A 20451-nucleotide genomic window follows, 5' to 3' on the forward strand; every position below is an offset into this window, starting at 1 on the left:
CATGAAATCTCCACTGGCTAGAAGAAGAAAAAGGCAAATTTAAGAACTTCGGATTTTAGTAAATACACGAAAGAAAGATAAATACTACATGTTTGTAAAAGACACTTTATCAAGGTAATTTGCTGCTCTGAGAGCAATTGGAAGGCTGGATCATCAGTAATTTGAACACTAAACCAGCTCATAGCCACAAAAGCACAGGCCAGACACAGGAAATACCCTCAGTACCCCCAAAGAAAAAGTTGAAGGTGTTTTTCTGAAATGTTTAATCATCTATGAGATTTTTAACATAAAATAGCAGCAAACAGCCATTTGTTATGGTAAGATGGTATTCTTTGACAGTCAAGTCACACCCTCGATGTCTGCCATAATCAAAAAGCTTGTTACAGCTGCGTGTGCACATTACAGCATCTAAGTCCCTTCACACAAGTGACCTCACATAATGCAGTGTAAAAGGGAGATGACATAGCAGGCTACCCCCCAAAATAAACAAGAATTGTAAAAAAGAGAGAGATGTGATTATCCCACTTTAAAACACAAAGCATTGGAATTAATGAAATGATTGTTATCATTATTTTCACCAAAGGATAAATCAGATGAGTGGTTATTGGAGGCAATGTGCCTACTTAAAGGAACTTGCTAATTGGCTTAACTTGGTGACTACATTTATATTTTTATATAGAGGCTTTAAAACACAAAGCATGTGATTTATGCATGAAGTATTTTAGTTATGTATATCTACTCTCTTTAATTTCAGTTCAGTGTCTGCTGCTGTTTCTTGCTGATAATTGTTAGTTTTAGCTCTGCATCATTCAATTTGATTTAGATGTAGTATATACTACCAATGCAATGAGTTTCCACTAAAAACTATTTTTAAAAATGCAAAAAAAGAGGGAACTTCTTTGACACCTCAGAGGTTGTTTACAGGTCTTGCGACGTACCTCTTCAATGTGTGGATTCCAACTGATCTGTGATGTGCCATTTGTTTGAAAATCAACTTTATATGTCTCCGTGTCCTCTTACAGAGGCAGCAGACACACCTCTGCCCCACTGACAACCCACAGCCTGACTTTGCAGTGCTGCATACCTCAGCACAGCTGTCTGTTGTCCGTTTCTTCCGATCTCTATCTCTTCCTGCCTCACTCCCCACTTTGTGCCCACTCAGCATGATAATGATATACACCTCTGCCCAGTCATCTCTTTGTAACTCTGGTACAACTCAAAGTATGACAGCAAAGGCAACATACTGTACATTGCGTATCTGTTTACCCTACCTCAAGGAAAATGCAGCTTAATGCAGTGTTTTTTACATTAATGGCAAAACATTTACTTCAGAGTGCCTCTATACTTGGGGAAATGTGTGACAGACGTACTTAATCCAGTAGACCTGAGGTGGAGTAAATCCGCTATCTTCATCTTTAACCTTGTTAACATTACTTAAATCATAAACAGCTTTTCATCCACGGGGCTTTAGCTACACCAGTGAACAGCCATAGCTCCCTCTATGGGGCAGTATCTTTAAAGGGACACACTAAGATTACTTGTGTCAGCATTCTAGCTTAGCGGTGGCATTGTGTTGACACACAACAGATGAATATAAAATCTTACAAAAAACAAAAATGTGCTTGAAGCAAAGCCCTGCAAAAGTATTTTTTATATACACAAATATAGTACACACACACGCACACGCTCACACAATCTTGAGTGTCCCTCCCAGCAGGCACAATCACACTCAGGCAGATAATTCAGTGTCACAGAGAGCCTTGTCTCTGACCCTCTGGCCCCCTCTAGACAGAGGAAGCAGCTGGACAGGGACCCACGGCTGCCTAGAACTCACTTCCCTTGGGGAGCTTAAAGAAGAAGAGTCCCTCTCTGCCTCAGAGAATGACCAGCTGAGCATCAGTATGCCACTGTACGGCTATGTCCCTGTGTCCAGAAAGGCCTAAGCAGGATGAGAAAGTCTTCAAAATCTGCAGCAGCACAATGCTTTGAGTTAACACCCTGATGAAAAATATATCACAACTAGCTTGGTTTTGCAATTAGATCCATTCTATTCTGTGAATATTCTCTGCCCACAGCTCATAGGATTGGATTTTTTCTTTGTGATTGTGTTTGAATATTTACCTGCTGTTCAGAGGTGCAAACCACATTACTTACAAAAGATTTATTTTACAAAACAAGGACATATAGCTAATGATGTACCCATTTTGCACCCATGATTAGCAATGACTACACCCATTTTTAGGTCTAAGACACATCCATGCAGTTCTGTAAAACCTAGAACCTATACAGTATATGACAAAGGAATGACGTTTTTCCAAGTAGAAATCTGCAGTAGCAGTGATAACCAGTACATGTAAACATACTGAGTGTGAGACTCGATATTTTTAAATGCACGCATGAACACATGCGCACACACACAGAGCCCCTTACTAAGTGCGTATTAATATTGTATGTTTAAATGGGAAGTGCTAAGATTTTTTCAATTGCCTTGGCAGCCTGATGAAATATTAAACATTCAGAGAGTTTTTGTTGTAGCGTAATACCAAGGAAGGGTAAACATGAAATAAATAACGGATTTTAAAGGAAATGTGACACATAATGCTGAAATACTTCCTTTTAGTTCAGACAGATATCACTTTTTCAAGATTTACAAATAGCCAACAAAAAAATTAAATGTACAGTTTTGGTGCATTTCAGCATCACTTAAATAAAGCAACTGAACTCACTCAATCGTAACTTCTGATTCCTGAATAGTGTTTGCACCGTTTGGTATGATTAGGCTTTTAATACATTGACATAGCTGCTATTACTAAGTTGGCTTTAAATCTTATGCATATTTGCCCCTGCCAGCTCTGCCATTAGCAGTTCCACAGAGATGCAGCGTCTCTCGCTACTGCATCTTAATCAAATCTTGAATCTTGATCTTAATCAAATGGGCACGATTAACTTTTTAAAAGAATTAACACTTTTATTCAAAAATGAAAAAGTCAAGAACAAGTACAAATATAAACAAAGCAGACAAGTCAATCTGAGTCCGAGTCGCTCTGAGTTTTAATGATCCGTTCTGTTGGACTTTCACTCAGGGTCCCAAAACTATGTGGTGGCCAGAGCTGTACGGGACAAAGGGCGACAAAGAAAGAATGGATTAAAAGAAAGAGAAGACTGGCATAAGTACAGAATAAAGGTGCTTCTAACCATATTGCACACTTTATCACACGGTGTGACACATTTGCTAATATGAATTTTAATGACACCATTGACATCATAGCAAATCCTGTGATTTCATCAGCTGTCATAGTAGGGCCTCCAGTGGAGTGCTGCTGTCCAATCAGATGGACAGAAGGTTGGCTGACCCGTTTACAGGGTCGTGGTTGATATGACATCCAGTGACACGACAACATAGCAGAATGGAAAGCTAAACAATATGTTGGCTAGGCTTTGGTCAATCAGATGCAGTTGCTTTGAACTTTTAACTGACTCATGGCATTAAATTGTGCTTAAAACAGACATTGTTTGATAATAACAATAATTTAAAAAAATAATAAAAGACTAGAAACACACACACACATATATAGGTTGGCCATGAGCTCAGTCACTAAAACTCTTATAGGAAGAAACTCCACAAATACCCCACACATTTGTTATGCTTTTTTAAATATACATATATGACAATGTAGAGTAGACCTCCCCCATTACCTTTAAGCAAACACGCCCTCGGATGAGGGCATAGGGAATTGGGCCATAGTTCCTTGAGTCAGTAGAATTCCTAAGGTTATCCCCTTCTAGCCACACATGGCCTTTTGGAACCTGGAAACATTGGCACAAAAGGCAAAAAAAAAAGTTCATAATGTAAACAACTCCAGTCCACAAAAACAGAATGAGATAGAAGTCTTATAGTCTTAAATTGCACCATTACTCAACTTTAAGAGACAAGTGATTTGATCTCATTTAGCGAGAACCCCTCCCCATATTCCAGACAACCCTCCCTCCTTAGCCTATCTTAACGTTAACCTGCTTGTCCCTCTTTAACCTTGCACCGTCTTAGGAGAGGGGTCATGGGTAACGGGCAGGGTCGGCGAGAAGGGATTTAGAAGAACTTCAAACAGGGTCATTAGGCTGTTGGCTGAGATCTGAGCCCCTTTTACCCAAGGAGGGCAAAGCCAGAGAGAGGCCTGAGATAGCTGGGCAGCAAAAAGAAAGGGAGCAAGAGAGGAAGAGAGAGAATGAGGGAGAGCTAAGCTGCGGCTAGCAGCAGTGTCCAAGGGTCTCCACCGCAGTCCGACCTGCCAGTGGGGCGGTCATCCGAGCGCTCTCTAATTCACAGTGACACCAATTATGATTAATCTCATCACTTTAGGAGAGTGGGCTTGTCAAGTCCCTAATTAAGTGCGCTGTCCTCCCTATATGTGCAGACAGGATCAACAACACATTATATTGTCATAATGGGCATCACAATCCGCGAGTCTATTTTTGTGTTGCCTAACTTTTTAACGGCAAAAGTACTCTGGAGGAAGAGAATAACGTGAATAAAGACAGAATATTATCCGCACTGAGGTGACGTCACATCTTTCCCTCTGTATTCCTTATCAGTCGGCTCTCTGATTAGAGTCTTGAGTACTACTGTGGGATGCTGCATTTCATTTCATATTTGATAATTGAGACAGATGATGTGACATAATCACAAGCCAGTGACACGTTGACCTAACACGAGGTAAACAACTCACTGAATAACGACGACACAAATGAATATCATTAAAGGAGTCATCTGAGAACCATATGTCAGCATGCTGGATTCTCACCATTACACCTCATTAACATGGTAACATATGCTGGCTCCCAAGCACAGGAAAAAGAAACACAACCGTTTGTCATCTGCCAAATCAGAACCCCCCGTTTCTCCACATTCTCATCTTTTTTAAAAATATTATCTCTACTGTGCTTATCTTAAAGGTTACTTAGTCAGTACCTCTTAAGAATTTGTGCGTAGTGTAAAAATCATTGAAAAGCAAAAACTCCTGATGGCAAAATTTCTATTTAAAGGCCTAATCAAAAACACTGATTCAGACCAGCAACGTCTGACTGACAACAGCACTTTGTTTCAGCGTTTATGAATCAAACCAAAACCTGAGTAAAGTCTGACTTTAAAGATCCACTAGGCAGTATTTCACCAAGTGAAAAAGTGAAGAGGTCTGAAACTTGAACCTGCTGCACTGCGACCAGCATGAGGATGAACGCTTATTCATATCACTTTGTAGGTGTGTGAATAATCCAAAGGAAAAAAAATAAAAATAAATTAGCAGGTCAAGAGAAAATCTCTTAATTACAATGAAATGGATGCAAGATAGTCACAAACCAAACAATGCACATTTCAAAGAGTGTTTTTCAAAGAAAACTGCAGTTTCAGGCACAGGTAAACAGAAGACTATGAGGAACGCTCGATTTCTTTTTGGGTACACATCAAGGTTGTAATTAAGATGTTTCTCTGTCCACAGGGTGTTGACATAAACCAGTAATTTGTCATTTTACCACATAATAGCACCAACATGTTTGATTTTGACAGAGGAGCCGTTATCAACAAATGTCATTTCTAACCACATGTATTTCCAAAAATCCTGTTAGGCTCAAAACCAGAGCTGTTGCAGTTAGAGGCGGAGTCACTTTGATCAGCTCCGCCTGCGACTCTGGTGTGATGGATGGCAATGACTGCACCCATCCTGTGGTTGCAGGTTGGGTTGACGCCAGGCATTGTGTAGCTGTCAGAGACATGTCGAGAAGAGCTGAAACAGGAGCTGTATTCACTGTGGTGGTGTGTTGTTTAACAGCTACACCATTAAAGTGCTCATTATGTTAACATGATTGGGGTGGGGAATTATGTTAAAGCTTAATACAGGAATACTGAGTTCATCTTTCATCATATTGCTCTGTCTATCTTTACTGCAAAGAACAGAAAGCATAGCGTCATTTCATCGCTCTTATTTCTTGTCTCTCCATCTCTGGTATAATATTAGGGATCAAGTGTCATTGTTTTGACACAATAGCTCTGACACAGAAATCATTCCTAAAAGGTGACAGGGCAATTAGTGTGTTGTTGGATAGCTGAGGGTGGAGAGGGCCTGCCTGTCTGTCAGAACAGAAAATGAGGTGTTGACAGGGTGTAACACTCCCTTCCAAAATTCATCTTTACAGGTCCACCCATAATGCCTCACACTATTGTAATAATCACACAAACAGATCTATCCATCTGCTGGTGGGTAAAAAGCACCAAACACACATACTTATATATATATATATATCGCATATGCACTTTGTACAACAGTGTGTAAATACTGCCTCTCTTTTCTCCAACCACCCCACAGGTTGCAGCTTGAGTAAAAGCTGCAACACATATATATATATATATATATATATATATATATATATATACATATATATATATATATATATATATATATATATATATATATATATATATATATATATATATATATATATATATATATATATATATATATATACACATATATGGAAGATTATATACGTATGTATATAGTATGAAAATGCTGTTTGTAAAAGAGAAAATATATACATATCCTTTTTCATCCAGTGAATGCCGCTTACAGGCCTTGTGTCTTAAGTCTTTTAAATACACAACAGATTTAAAAACCATGCAAGATAAAAATCTTCGGTTCACACATACACACAGACCCACACACACACAGCCTCCCGCCCATCAGTCTGTCCATTCGGCTGGCACTAACTCTAACAGGCTTCAGAGAGATTGCAGGCCTGAGCTGTGGGTGTTGGGGAGAGTAGTAATAGAAAAGCAATGACAGTGGTTTCAGCAGCAGAACCCCTGTTCACTCTCTGGTTTTATCACTGTTCTGAGGAAATATAGGTGTTGTCAAAACTGATATTTTGACCAATGACACAAAATGGATGTGTGTGGTCTAAAATGTAAACAACAGGATGATAGCCTATAGACTGTGGTACACACAAAGAATAAGCGAGGGACAGTTTTGCATTATGCATAGAGATTCTGCTTGTCATTTTTAGGGTGAAACAAACTATCAAGTGTTTTGCTGTAAACACCTTCTTCAATCACTTTCTATTTGCACTGTATCTTTTTAACCTTTTTTTCCCTTTCAAAGACAGTCACTGAGTTGTGGTTGTTTGAAGTAAAACTGCAAAGCCGCCACCAGAAACCTTACTTGGTAAATCAGGTAATCGCAATATGTATAAGAAAAGCAGCTAAGAAGCATGACATCTTCAGAAAATGTGGGCGTAATGATGATGATCGTGATGAAAAGATACTTACATATGTGTGGGTCTTGAACAAATCTGATGGGGAACTTGTGCAGACCTTGTCACCCTCCAATCCAATTACCCTTTTACAAATGTTCATATTTGGGTCAAATGGACTTTTTGCAATGACTATATCACCCCTGAAAGGAAACCATAAAACACGATTATTTAATAAGAAAATGCAAAAAATCCCATATGATCTAAGACACCATTTGAAATGACTAGTAGGATATTAGTATTGTTGTGCTTTCTTTTATTTTTAGGGGGAAAAAGCAGAGAAATGGTCACAAATCAAGCAGTGAATCACAAATGCACTCTGAAATGTTAAAATGTGTGCTATAAATATTCTAAAATGCTTGCTGTCATCTTTTTTTCTCCGACTGCATAAACTAAGTGCAACCTACTTTTGTATTTTGCAAAGATGCCGACTCATCCGTTCAGAGAAGACAATATCCTCGTTGACAATGGTGGGCTCCATGGATGGACCAGAACACTGAATAAAAGCCAAAAAAAATTCTTTCTTAATTATTTCTTGTAAAAATAAAAAAAAGTCATTAAATCTGTAATCTTTTAATACGAACCACGACTAACTCTCCAATGTATTCAAAAGCACAGTGTGCAATGCAGCCATACTGGATTGTGTAGCCCACAAAACCAAAGGTCTTCCCCAGCACACGGCGGAACATCTCAACCTACAGAAGAAAGCAGCCATGGATTATAATGCACTGTCATCGAAGTACATGCTTGATCCATTTATGGTAGGCTTATGTTCTTTATGGGATTTCTAAAAACAAAAGCTGTTTTAGGGTTAATGCTTGAAGGTGTGGACAAGGTTGTCACAGTTGGCCTACTGCTAAGATGGCACATTCTATGGTGTTTCATTCACAGAGGCTGAGCGGCCAGTTCACACCAGAAAACTGCCCTGAACTTTGATCCTGCGTAGGATGGACCAATCAACACCTTGTGCTCAGGTGATGGACAAACACAGAAGCTGTGACACATCCAGCCAAGCAGCTCTGCACTGTCGGCAGCTAGTCCCTGACACTGTGCTGCCTCCATCACCACCACAGTCATTAGAGTAGTTATCAACTTCTGTCAGCACCATAGAAACAAAAAGACACCAAAAGCACCCAAACAACTGCCCTGCAAACACTGCCACATGAACACACACAATGAGCACCCATGTGTCTTCTAAGCAAACATCCCAGGCACACTTAGGTTATTGACTTTTACTCAAGCTGCAACCTGTGGGGTGGTTGGAGAAAAGAGAGGCAGTATTTACACACTGTTGTACAAAGTGCATATGCGAGCCCACACACACACAAACACACGCACACACACCCCTGCGTAAACACAAATGCAAACTGAAGAACAATAGATACAGCTTGGTTTTGATGTTAGCCTGCACCTCAAACATTTTCTTTTAGCTCACGCCGCTGTCCTGCCAGTCCACCACAGGGTAAAGAAATCTTCATTTCCATCTCTTCTTTTCCTCCTGTCTCTTTCCCTCTTTCTCTCTCCATGTCTTCTCTCCCTCCCAGGGTATTATTAACCAAAGCAAGCAGAGCGGAAACCAAAGCCCCAAATCCTCAGAGCTCTGGGAATGACTTCCCAAAGATGGACAAGGATTAGACCCCCGATTTCTCCTTTGCCCCCACCACCTCCACTCCCTTTCTCCCCAGGTTCTCAACAGACCGGGTGTCAGGTGGCTCTCCCAGCCCTGCCAAAGGTGTTACCCCTAATCCCATTACCCTCCTCCACTCCTCTCCACTCTCCACTCTCACACACACACACAATGCTCTCTCATTCATTCTAACTATACATCACCTATTATACCCTCTATTCTTTTATCCCTAGCATGGTTTGTCTCTGGTCTATTCACCAACCTTTCTGATCCAAAAAAGAGCAACTCCATCCTTTCACCTCCCTCTGTGCTGCTACTCTGTTTCTTTCCCCGATCACCACTGGCAACCCTCTGCTTTTCACTACTACTTCAAATGACAAAGCTTGAGCAGGTGAAGGGAGACATATACAGTCAGGACAGGGCCCAGATGAAGTGCCCTCTTCCACTTGCAGCTTGCTCCGGTCTTGTTCTGTTCCACAGGAACTATAAACTCAGTCCTCCCCCAGCTGGTACAATAACACCTCTGGCCCCATAATTCCTCTGTTGGGATGCAAATGGTCTAAAGGTTAATGTGAACCTCAGGTCTGCACGAAAGCAACATGTTCATCTATATTCGTCTAGCTCTCAGCTTACTCCACCAGGTTCTCTGCCATTCTGTTACTGTATTGCAGTCTCAGACATGATCTCACATGTGCTCTTCCCTCTGCTAGACCAGGGATCAGGAATCTTTGTTAGCACTTATTCTCAAAGCACAGTGGACAGCCTCCCGTACAGCTGCCCTCATATCTCTGTTTCATCACCCCCCTCCATTCCAGCATGCATTCATCATAGGTAGGGATTAAGGGACTTTGCATAACAAGATCACACGGCCAGTGACTGATATCAAGAGAGTCCATATGCAGCCGGCTGGTTTTCTGAGGCACCCTCTGTCATTGATAGTGTGTGTCTGTGCGTGTGCATGTGGTGTGTTGGTGTGTCAATGTGCACAGAGAATAGCATTACCTATGTGTTTCATGGCAAGTGTATATGTTAGCTGCAGAGACTCCACTGGGATTCAGAACAAGGTGGACATCCACAGAGACCTCTGATGTGATCTCTATTAGCTCTAAATCCCCTGGGCAAAGAGTCAGATAACCCACACTATCTCGGTCTTCTAATAACCAGCGCATGTTTATTAGGGGGATATCAACATTAAATGAATGCTGTATTACAGCTGTAAATTCACAAAAAGTCTCACTGTTAATCCAGGATTACATGCCAAACATGTTCATGGGAAAAAAAAAAAGCTAGTGTGGCGCTCGCTGCAGAACCATCTGTGGCCATTGGCCTCCCATTGTCACAGAACAGTGCTACAGTGACGAGAAAGGGGGAGCCCAAATGAGTAGCTTTTGATGGAAACATTTCATTGTGTGTTTAACTCTGTGATCTTACTCCTGAAGAAGCCCTGCTCATTCAGAGCAGAAATCATAAGTAGATGAATTAGGAGGGGGTGAATTCTGCTATACCAAATATGAGCATAAAGTGCTGCAGCAGTGGAAAAGCCTATCAGGACATTTAAACCTCTGTCAAAAACATTATTAGTCCAAAATTTGAGAACACATACATAAAAAAGGGTTCCTGAATATTGCAATGACAACAAGGAGAAAGAAATAAAAGCCAATCAAAAAAAAAAAAGTGTTTCCAATGTTTTCTCTTTAATTTCAGCAAAAGTAATGCTGCTTCAGTACTATCAGCTTACTAATGGATCGACATGAGATGTTTCTTAAAGGTTGTAATTAAGAAACTGAACTATATTATGTATTTGCTTGGAAAAAACATAGGGGGAAAACGCCTCAAAAATGAAGATAATCAGTGAAATGATTCCACTGCAGATTTGTTTCAATTAGAGTCTGCCAATATATGAACAGTAAACAAACAAACAAAAAAAACAACCCCAGAGAAAAACAGCCAAAAGCCAATAAAAGCTTATCACAACTGACACCTAATTAAACTCATATTATTGAAGCCATAAGGAAATATTCAGAAAGGAATTACGGCTACTAGTCTCAAGAGATTTGACCCTGCCATGGCTGAATAGTGTTAATTGATATACATGGCCAGTCTATTAGAGCCACAAAGGGAATTTCAATCCAAACAGCACACAAGGGCCTTGCGGTGGACTTCTTACACAACTAAATTAGGAAAACATGGGCTGAGAGAGAACTGGGCAACAGGGGGGCTAAGAGGCTTACGAGCCCCTTGTCAGATATTCTTCTTCTCCCTAAGGATCCCAGATGGAAGGGAGTCTGGAGAAGCAGGCAGAGCAGAGACGGGATGAATCCTACCTCTGATGTCTTCCTCTGGGCAGCAGAAGGCAGGGGAGGGTGGGGCATAAGTCCTGTTGCGCAGAGCTTGACTTGATCTTAATGTGAGCTATAAAAAGGAGGAGGCTTGGCAACACAGGGGGTCTGTTTCAACTATCAGTGCAATCACAGATAATCCTGCTGATTTAAACACAGACACCTGGCTTGATGGGGAGTGACAGATGTAAAAGTCCCAGTCACTGAGTACCATGTCTGGTCCCCATCTCTCCTAGGTCTGCCTTCTATCAGAAGCTTAATTGAAGGGACTGATCTCCATATTGCTCTTTTCATTGTTGCTAACGGCAACACAGCCGTGACACAGCTGAGCGAGGTTACTATTTGGGGCCGAGGATTTAAACCTGCAATCAATGGGTCAACCAGAGCAAATAATAGCAAAGTGATATGAATACAACTGCTATGAATTGAAAGGAAGTGTAGGTTGACAGAGTCCCTGGCCAATAATACTGAATGGGGGAAAAAAATCAGTCACTAAGCCTTATTGTGCAGAGCACAAGTGATTGTGTTGTGCTGGCCTTGTGCTGACAGATTTTATCTGGTGTTGTATCACATTCACAAAGTCGCTTGGGTTATGCACTGTCCAGCTAATGAAATGGCCTTTTATATTTTAACAACTACTGACAGGAACCTCAACTGTAAAGCAAACCTACAATTTTTAAAAATGCGATTTCCTTTGACTCATGTTTCCATACTTTCTACGTCCCTTTTGTATAGGTCAGCTAAATATGACTCACTGTATTTTAAAACTACATCTGTAGAAAAAAAAAAACCAGGAAACCGAAATAAAGCTATTCAAAATATGGGATGGTGAATACATGGAAAAAGGCAAATCCTTAGACAAAATTAGTTGTGTACAAGACCTGTCCTATGCTGATTGCACTTGTTCCTTTAGAATAATGCTTTTCTTTCAGTGTTAACAAAACAAATATGTGCATGTTGATGATAATCTTGCATCCTCCCAACACACAAACGGAGCCGCTTCTCGCAGTTCAATGCTGATGGCAGAATTAGACTAAAGAAATCCAAACAGTCAAACCAGGAAAGGTCTGACATGTTATGACTGCTGCCATTATATTGCTCAATCAGATACAGATTAAAATGACAAAAACACCACAGAAAAACACTAGATCACACTTTGAAAGGGGGGAAATTTGTGCTATTTTTTCTGCAGTTAGACTGCTTTGTGTACACTATCATACACTGAAGAGTGCAACAGAGCCAAAGGCTTAAACTGAGATTTAAGAGAATTAAAAAGGAGATGAAAGGAAATGTACAGAGAATGTAGGGAAAGAGACGCATTCATACATCCCGCAAGTTGCACTGCTGAAGCAGGTCCTCCTCCTTTTGAGACCCAGGCCAGTCAGCGCATCTTATTTGCCTCATATAGGCTTACCACAATGCCCAGCGTTGTCAGTCATGATATATTCCCTTGGTCCCCTGTCAGCACACATAAATCTCACAGTGCTGTCAAAACAGCAGGACTGTCTGCTGAGAGCATTTGTAAAGTGAGCAGTTGGGCAATTGTTTCCTCTGGAGCATCACAGCATCCTGCGATCTTATGCTGCCTCTGGCCTCTCTCTGCCACACAAACCTTTTTGCAGATGTCTTAAGGATCACACCATTCACTCACCAGTCAACTTTTCCTAACACTAGCTTTTCCTAACAAAACAGTAGGAGTTCTTCACAAAATAGTTTTTGTCATGAACTGCCAAATTCACATTTTGAATTCTCTGGAAAAGCACAAATGCTCCTGATATTATTCAATCCCATTCAAATTTCCCACGGCAGTGTGACAGTGAACTAGCATGCAGAATATGAGTACCTTGAAATCAAAGGAACTTACTGCAATTTATCAGCTTTTTATGTTATTATATATGTATCTGCCAAAAACCCATGTGCATTACACTCTACATAAAAGTGTAAATCTACCCTAAAAACTGACTTCTGATCACACTAAAGCAGTCAAACTATACTTAATTATTGTAAATTAATCCTACTGGCAACAGAGATGCAAACAGCTACTTGAGCATGTTGAATAAAATTAAAAATAAACTAATTAGGTGCAAGGGTTTTTGGAAGAATAACAGTAATAATATAATTTTTGATAATGCCTTCAATTCCACATAAAGGCTAACACAAATGTCTCCTATTCCATTATTTACCTTCACCTTCAACGGCCACAGTCATAAATACATTTGACATGAGAAACAGATTACAGGTTGGGACAGGGGCATGTGTGCTATTATGTTATATCACAATTATCTCAGTTACTGGATATTGTTTTAGGGTTGGGAAACTAAGAAAAACATTTTTCATGCTATTGCTTGATGTAGTTTTTTACTGGCTTTCTGGGGCCTCTTCTTTAATCTGCAAATATTTTCCAGTTGTTGTCTGGTCTTGATTGCACAAAGGCCAGTTTAACACTGGGTCTGTGGAGCTATACTTTTATAATCTATGATTTGATACTACTTGCTGAAAAAAAGCAAGGCCTCCCTTGAAAAGGTTGTTGTCTATGGGGTGGCTGCAGCTCAGGTGGCAGAGCGCTTAACCAGGTTTGTGGTTTGATCCCAGTCTGCTCCAGTCTGCATGCCAAATATCCTTGGGCGAGATACTAACACCAAGTTGCTCTCTGAAGCACTTGTTGTTGATTGATTTGTTGCTAGTTGTCCTTTTGCTTTTTAAACACACAACCTTTTATTCTTTTAAAGTCCCTGTGTTAATTTCTGGCATAAAATTAAAACATAAATTGGGCTTGAATACTTTGAAAATCCTTACATCAAGATGGCCATCCTTTAATGCAAAACAGAATATAAAAACAACAAATCACTACTACAAATATTGTGATGTACTTTTTTACAGCACAATAGAGAACTGTGCAAGTCTTAAGTCCCATAATTTAATGGGAAAATGGTAAATAGGTACAGTTTGAGCAAACATGCTCAAACATACAATATATAGATATATATAATACAATATATAAGCACCCCCCCCCCCCCAAAAAAAAGCGTTTGAAAGTCAACATTTGGTATGACCACCTGTATTCTTCAACACAGACTGAATTCTCTTAGACAAGCTTTCTTTCATTAGTCTCCAGGAATAGTTTTACATCTTCTTAAAAGTTCTTTTTTTGGATGTTGGCTGCCTTTTGTATCATTCTCTGACAAGATGGCCCCACACTAATTCAGTAATGTTGAGGTCCAGGCTCTGGGCTGGCCAGTCAATGACTGATATTGCGCGTTTTCTGTGTTCATAATTCCATCAATCTTGAAAAGATCCCCTACAGCACTGGCTGCATGCAGCTTCAAACCACAACAGAGCCTCCGCCGTATATTTTAAAGATACCTGTATATGTTCATCGGTGTACCCTTCTCTTGACCTCTATACATAATGATAATTTGAACTAAAAATTAAAAATTTGGATTCATCATTTGACAATACCTATTGCCACTGATTTTCAGTCCAGTCTTTGTGTAATTTAGCATACCTCCGCTTTTTATCCGTTTCCCTTCATTAGGAATGTCTTCTTGACAGCCACCCTTCCAGTGAGATTATTTTTAAGTAATTTCTTTTAACCATTGCTTATGGACATGACTTTCAGATACAATAAATCTCCTGTAGATATTGAGGAGTGGCTTAATACCGCAACACATTATCGTACATTATCACGAAATATTCATATTATTTAGAATTTCAACGTAATGCATTATCGTTTAGTAATTTGTGTATTAAATTACAAAACGATTTAAATAGTCTCTTTTACAAATATTTTAACACTGTATAGTATAAAGGTAAAGCAATTCAGTTTAAGCTGCTTAACATACAAGTATTGTCATTCATTAACGTATTTATAAAACACAATGTTCAGATTTAGTGTAACGAGGTCATAATCAGGAGACGCGATATACTTTTAGGGACTGAGCGACTTCTGAATAACTCCTGTTATAATAACAACAACAGATAAGCTTAGGTTTTTGTAGAAAAATATAAAAACAAGACATTTAAACTATATAATGAGTAGAGTTGTACTCACTTTGTAGCGTGTGACTAAAAGCTCTCACCGGGCACTTACAATAACAGTTGAACTTCCCTTTTACGACTTCCAGGAGCGGCACTGTAACAACAGCGGATGTCATTGGTTGAGCCTCACCAAACTCCTATTTGATTGGATAACACGTGCCAAAACATCAGGACGCGTCAGCACGTTACTGACAGTATGGCAGCCCCCGTGAATAGTGTGGGTAAACCCTCAGCCGAACGTCCACCGTTCAATAGTACGAGTTTTCAGAAGAAAACAAGGAGCAAGTTAATATCCATACCTGGTACTAGACCTTCGGTTCAAAATGGACAGCTCCTAGTCTCCACCGGTGTCACGTCACTCGACTATTTGCTCGGTCAGTCTATCATTAGGATGCTAGCTACAAAGGCTAGCAGTATTTCTCAATCTAACTTTCGCATGCTGGATTTCACGTTACTGCAACGTACTGTATTCATATTATCAATGCAATGAGAATGAGAAGAAAAGCCATTATATTAAGGACGAGTTATGACGTTTGACATTGCCAGGACAAGACAAATATGCTTTTATTTTAAACGCATAATGCATCTTCTAATTAGTACTAGATGGAAAAGCTGTCTGTGAGAAAACAGTGAAAACAACTAGGTAATTTTCACAATAAATGTTGATTATAACAAAAATACCCAGAGGGCCTTATTCATTCCCAGTTAAATCCATTTCCCTATTAATTTTTGTGGACATTATATAATCAGTTACATTCTTATTAGTTGTCTTGCACTGTGGTAAGCTAATTCGATAGTGTGGCACCTGCTGAGTTGTTGCTTTTCTTAATTCAGACTAAATCTATTAAGGCCACTTTAGTCTTAGGTTAGGTGTGGGTTAAATGGAGCAAAAAAAAAGGATATCTGCCATTTTAAGGTCTAACTCTTAATGAAGCTCCTGGCATAACAAAATAGGGCAGGTTTATTATTCAAATAGTCATTTCTGTAAAAAGTACGGTTGCCTGAAAGCATCTAACAGTTGAAAAAAAAAAAGTACTACAATTATATTCACATGTTCATGTTGTCTCTGCCAGCTAAACCTGTGAAAAAATATTTCTCCACAACGTCAAAATACTCTCTAGTTATGACAGAACCTTTGTGACAACTGTACTGTCTATTAATTGTTTACCTGTCTGTCAGTATGTTGCACCTGTCGTTCTAATTTGTCATTTGACAAACGTTTTGTCAGATGAGCAGCTGATGTGGCCATCAAAATAGTTTTTCACAGAAAGTACAGTTCCTGGTTGAACAGACAGACAAATGTTTTGACGCGTCTTTACTGAACAGTGATTGGCAGTGCTCGTGGAAACATAATCTTGTCACGACTTGGAGCTTGTAGAGAGTTGCTGTTGTGCTCACTGGGTTCATGGGTTCATTTGACATAGTGACAAGTCTAAGTGTCTCTTGTGTAGATCCAAAAGGACAGAGATGTTAGCAGCAGTTGAACAAAAGGAGGGTTCATAGTGATTTGGATATATTGTATATATGAGACTAACATGTAAACAATATTTTATTTTTTGTTTCCGCAAACAGGTGGTGGATTAGCAGTTGGAACAGTGCTTCTCATAGGTGAGCATGTCACTTTAAATGTCTAAGTATTGACTAGTTTATGGTTTCTGTTAATTGGACCAAAGAGCAAGAGGAGGTCCTTTTTTACCAGCTGCTATAAGACTGTTTAATGTACAGTGATGCCAGTATGATGTTATCTATGTTTTGCATACTTGCTAATTAGTTAGTGGCTGTTATTTATACATGTATTAACATTATTATGATTAAATATTGGTTTGGTCTTTGAGATATGTGGTAGCAGACATGTGTTGCTACTCTGGCAATAAAGGATCTATCTAGCTAGCTAGCTACCTAGCTCACTATCTAGCTATCCTGTTAATTCAGGTTGAATGGGCTCAATATGAGAAAGCTTGAAATCAGTCTTAAAAGATAATTAAATATTTAGGGGTCCAAGTAACAAATAGTTCTAATCACCAAACAGACACTGTAATTTTTCAGCGTCTTCCTTCTTCTTCCTATTATTATTATTGCTCCAGTGTTTTACTCCACACATCTTCAGAAATGCTAGGGTCTGCTGAGTGACTTGAATTGAATCAATAGAACGTGTTTGTGAGGCTTTGTGTTGATGTCTGCATCCACTGCAGTTTGTTGTGAATGCAAGGATCTGTCCAGCCACAATGCAACAAATATACAAACTTCACATGCTTCCTCCAATCAGACTCCAACTCAGTTAAACATATCCCTGCTGCCCACAGCTGTCAGGAAGTTTAATCCTAAAATTTTGGGTCAAAAGTGAAGCTTTGGCAGCCCTAAAATTGTTTTGATTCCTTTTCTTATAAATTATATTTCTGCCATAAAATTGTTTGTGCAACAAAATAATTTCTTGATACAGTCATATAAAAAAGAATGTTTTCTCAGGACTCTGTAGTTATGTGAAAAATTAAGTATATACCCCATGATTCAGTAGCTTATAGAACCACTTTTAGCAGCAATAACTTGAAAGAATCATTTTCACATTGTTGTGAATGAGTTGGTCTACTTTTTTTACAATGTTGCTTCAGTTCATTAAGATTTGTGGGTATGTGTTCATGCACTGGTCTCTTACAGCCTTTTAAGGTTCTTTAAAAACAAGCCATACTTGGTCAGTCTTTTTCTAACTGCACTGTCATGAACTTTTAACATTTAACATGCTAACTAAGCCCTCTGGATTCTGAGATGTAGGTCTGGCCTTGGGATGAATTTGCTAGGACTTTCACTGTTTTCCAGTTGAGAGCAATGTTTCTTACTGTGGACTCCAAGCTATTTGATTTTGCTGCTGTCTTTCCTTCTTAGTATTATTTACAGAAGTGGTCACACTTGCTGACAGACAGTTAAGTGAGTTAAGTTATTCAAGTTCATTTGATTAGCAGCGCCCTTTTAATTCCTATGGAATAGGGCTGAACGATATATCGCATTTGCGATAATATCGCGACATGATCAAGTGCAATTTTCTAACCGCAAAGGCTGCGATTATACTCTGGACATGTCCAAATTCATGGGCTGCATCCTCCTGAGGCCGCATTTGTAGACCGATTACGTCACAGCGACGCGCCGAAGGCTGTCCAAATTACTACCATATCCCAGAATTCATAGCGCGGCCCAGCCAAACTCCAGTTTCCAGCAATGGCGGCCGCTACTAAGTTTTAAAATTACTCATACTAATCTTTCTGGGTCACAAAATAAACTTTTAACATATTTTCAGGCGAGAAAGTAGTTGTGTAAACATCAAATATCTGCTCGGTTTATCAAGATATCCCATATTTGCAAAAGTGCTTCGACGTTTTCAGAGGCGTCTGCTACCCACCAGCTCGACAGCTAGCCGGGAGCTCGAGGGTTACTGATGCGGCCGAGAGCGGCACAACTCCCGGCACATCATTTTCAGATCACCGCGGAGTTTCGCTGCTCGGGTTAAACGTAATATATAAGTCACTTAGACAACCTAAAAATGTTATTGTTGGGCTTTTTTCAGTGTTTTGTTTGTTCGTGAGTAAATCGGTTTGGCTGAGATTAAAGTTATTAGATTAGATAAAATAAAACTTTATTAATCCCCCGGGTGGGTTCCTCCTTGGTTTTCACACAGCTGACTAAACGTCAAACAGAAAACTTATTAAACAGAAGTATGAGACAGTCGAGAATTTACACCAGTGTCTGGTTATATTTTAGATAGCAAGAAGCAGACGGCCGAGTTTATTAAACTCCACCGAGACAGCGGTGACGCTAATCAGAACTAGACCGTCCAATTTCACGCCTTTAAACTTTAAAGGCGTGTTTGTGTGTGTGTGTTTATACAATTGCTATTATGTTTGAACTTTATGTGTAATGTTACTGACTGCAGAGATCAGTAAGATGTGTATATTTTTTATTTATTAGTTTTATTTATTTAATATTATTTTTTAATTGAATGACTGTCTAGTAGTTCACAGATGTCGAAAAACTGAGTGTGGTAAAGCCACTGATTTTTTTTATGTATATTTCTGCAATCTGCACATTGTACTGACTTTAATTTTAATGTTTACACCAGGGTTCCTTGTCAGCACTTTATGCTCAGATGTTTGTAAGCTAAAAATAAACTATTGTGTATGTTCAAATATACTGTTGTGATTGAAGAAGTTAAATAAAAATGTCAGTCATCAATTCATGCATCACCTCATGTCATCATAACAGAGGTCTGTCTTCCAGGAAAGAACAGTTTAAAATTAATGTAATATAGTATTGGCCATACTATATGATGTATTGCTTGTCTTTGTTTAATAATACAGAAGACAAAGACCTTAAAAAATAATCGCATATCACATCGCAATCGCAATATTGGGGCAAAAAATCGCAATTAGATTATTTTCCATAATCGTTCAGCCCTACTATGGAAGCAGTAAGAGTGTACTTAGTTTTTCACATGACTGCATAAAGCTATGTGGAAACTTTCATCTTCACCTTACTGTATATTAAGCCTCAATATGTGTGCAAAGGCATTTTAGGTTTTTATATTTATTTTACCAAATTAAATTAAATAATACAACATATTACAAACATACAAAATATAAGAAATAGCTCTAATATATACAAATAGCTCAATTATAAATATCCAGAATATTACAAAGATTAAAGATATATGATTGACATTCTACTCTAAACTGTAAACTTTAAAAGCTTTGTTATTTTGTTGTTTTCACTGTAGAGGATGTTCAAAAGGGTGTAACTTGTGTACTGTGCATTACATGGAGGAGTTGTACTGGGAGCCACAGGCAGGAATGTCGTTCAGTGGTGCATTTGGGTCAAGTCATTCTCTCACTGAACATGCTCCTGTGACTGGTCAGCACATCATGGTCTGGGTGGGAGTGGATGTTTCCCACAATGCTGTTGTCCATCATTGTCCTTATCTTGGAAAACATCCATCTCTCCAACACTACTTTAAGGGAGCTCCATCCAGCTCCATCCCTGCATCCCTTCCTGTAGAGTGCAGTGGTGTTTTTAACCCAGTCCAGTTTATTATCAATGTGTACTCCGAGGTTTTTATAGTCCTCCGCAATGTCCAGATCGAACCCCTGGATTGAAACAGGAATC

At 39.3% G+C, this 20451-nt stretch overlaps 2 protein-coding genes across 3 annotated transcripts in view; one reads left to right on the forward strand and one right to left on the reverse strand.

The window, feature by feature from the left end:
- Positions 1-666: 666 nt before the first annotated feature.
- On the reverse strand, positions 667-15339 carry immp1l (inner mitochondrial membrane peptidase subunit 1). Its single transcript, XM_086285798.1, has 6 exons — positions 15317-15339; positions 7884-7994; positions 7707-7795; positions 7316-7442; positions 3697-3807; positions 667-3110 (listed from the first exon to the last, which is right to left on the reverse strand). The coding sequence occupies exons 2-6, from the start codon at positions 7986-7988 to the stop codon at positions 3024-3026; spliced, it is 519 nt and encodes a 172-aa protein (XP_086141924.1). The 5' UTR covers positions 7989-7994; positions 15317-15339; the 3' UTR covers positions 667-3023.
- Positions 15340-15477: 138 nt separating this feature from the next.
- The window catches only part of elp4 (elongator acetyltransferase complex subunit 4), a 54643-nt gene continuing 49669 nt past the window's right edge, over positions 15478-20451 (forward strand). For both annotated transcript variants that reach the window (XR_015128353.1, XM_086285789.1), the window contains exons 1-2: positions 15478-15677; positions 16876-16911. Coding sequence is in view for 1 of the 2 variants with exons in the window: in XM_086285789.1 (XP_086141915.1) it covers positions 15500-15677; positions 16876-16911 (214 nt within the window). In the remaining variant the exon portion in view is untranslated. The remainder of the gene's footprint in view (positions 15678-16875; positions 16912-20451) is intronic.

This window comes from Aulonocara sp. 'chitande type north' Nkhata Bay, linkage group LG1 (assembly GCF_057382095.1).
Source record: "Aulonocara sp. 'chitande type north' Nkhata Bay isolate Kocher_YH1m ecotype deep benthic linkage group LG1, A_spYH_male_GT1.1, whole genome shotgun sequence".
NCBI lineage: Eukaryota > Metazoa > Chordata > Actinopteri > Cichliformes > Cichlidae > Aulonocara > Aulonocara sp. 'chitande type north' Nkhata Bay.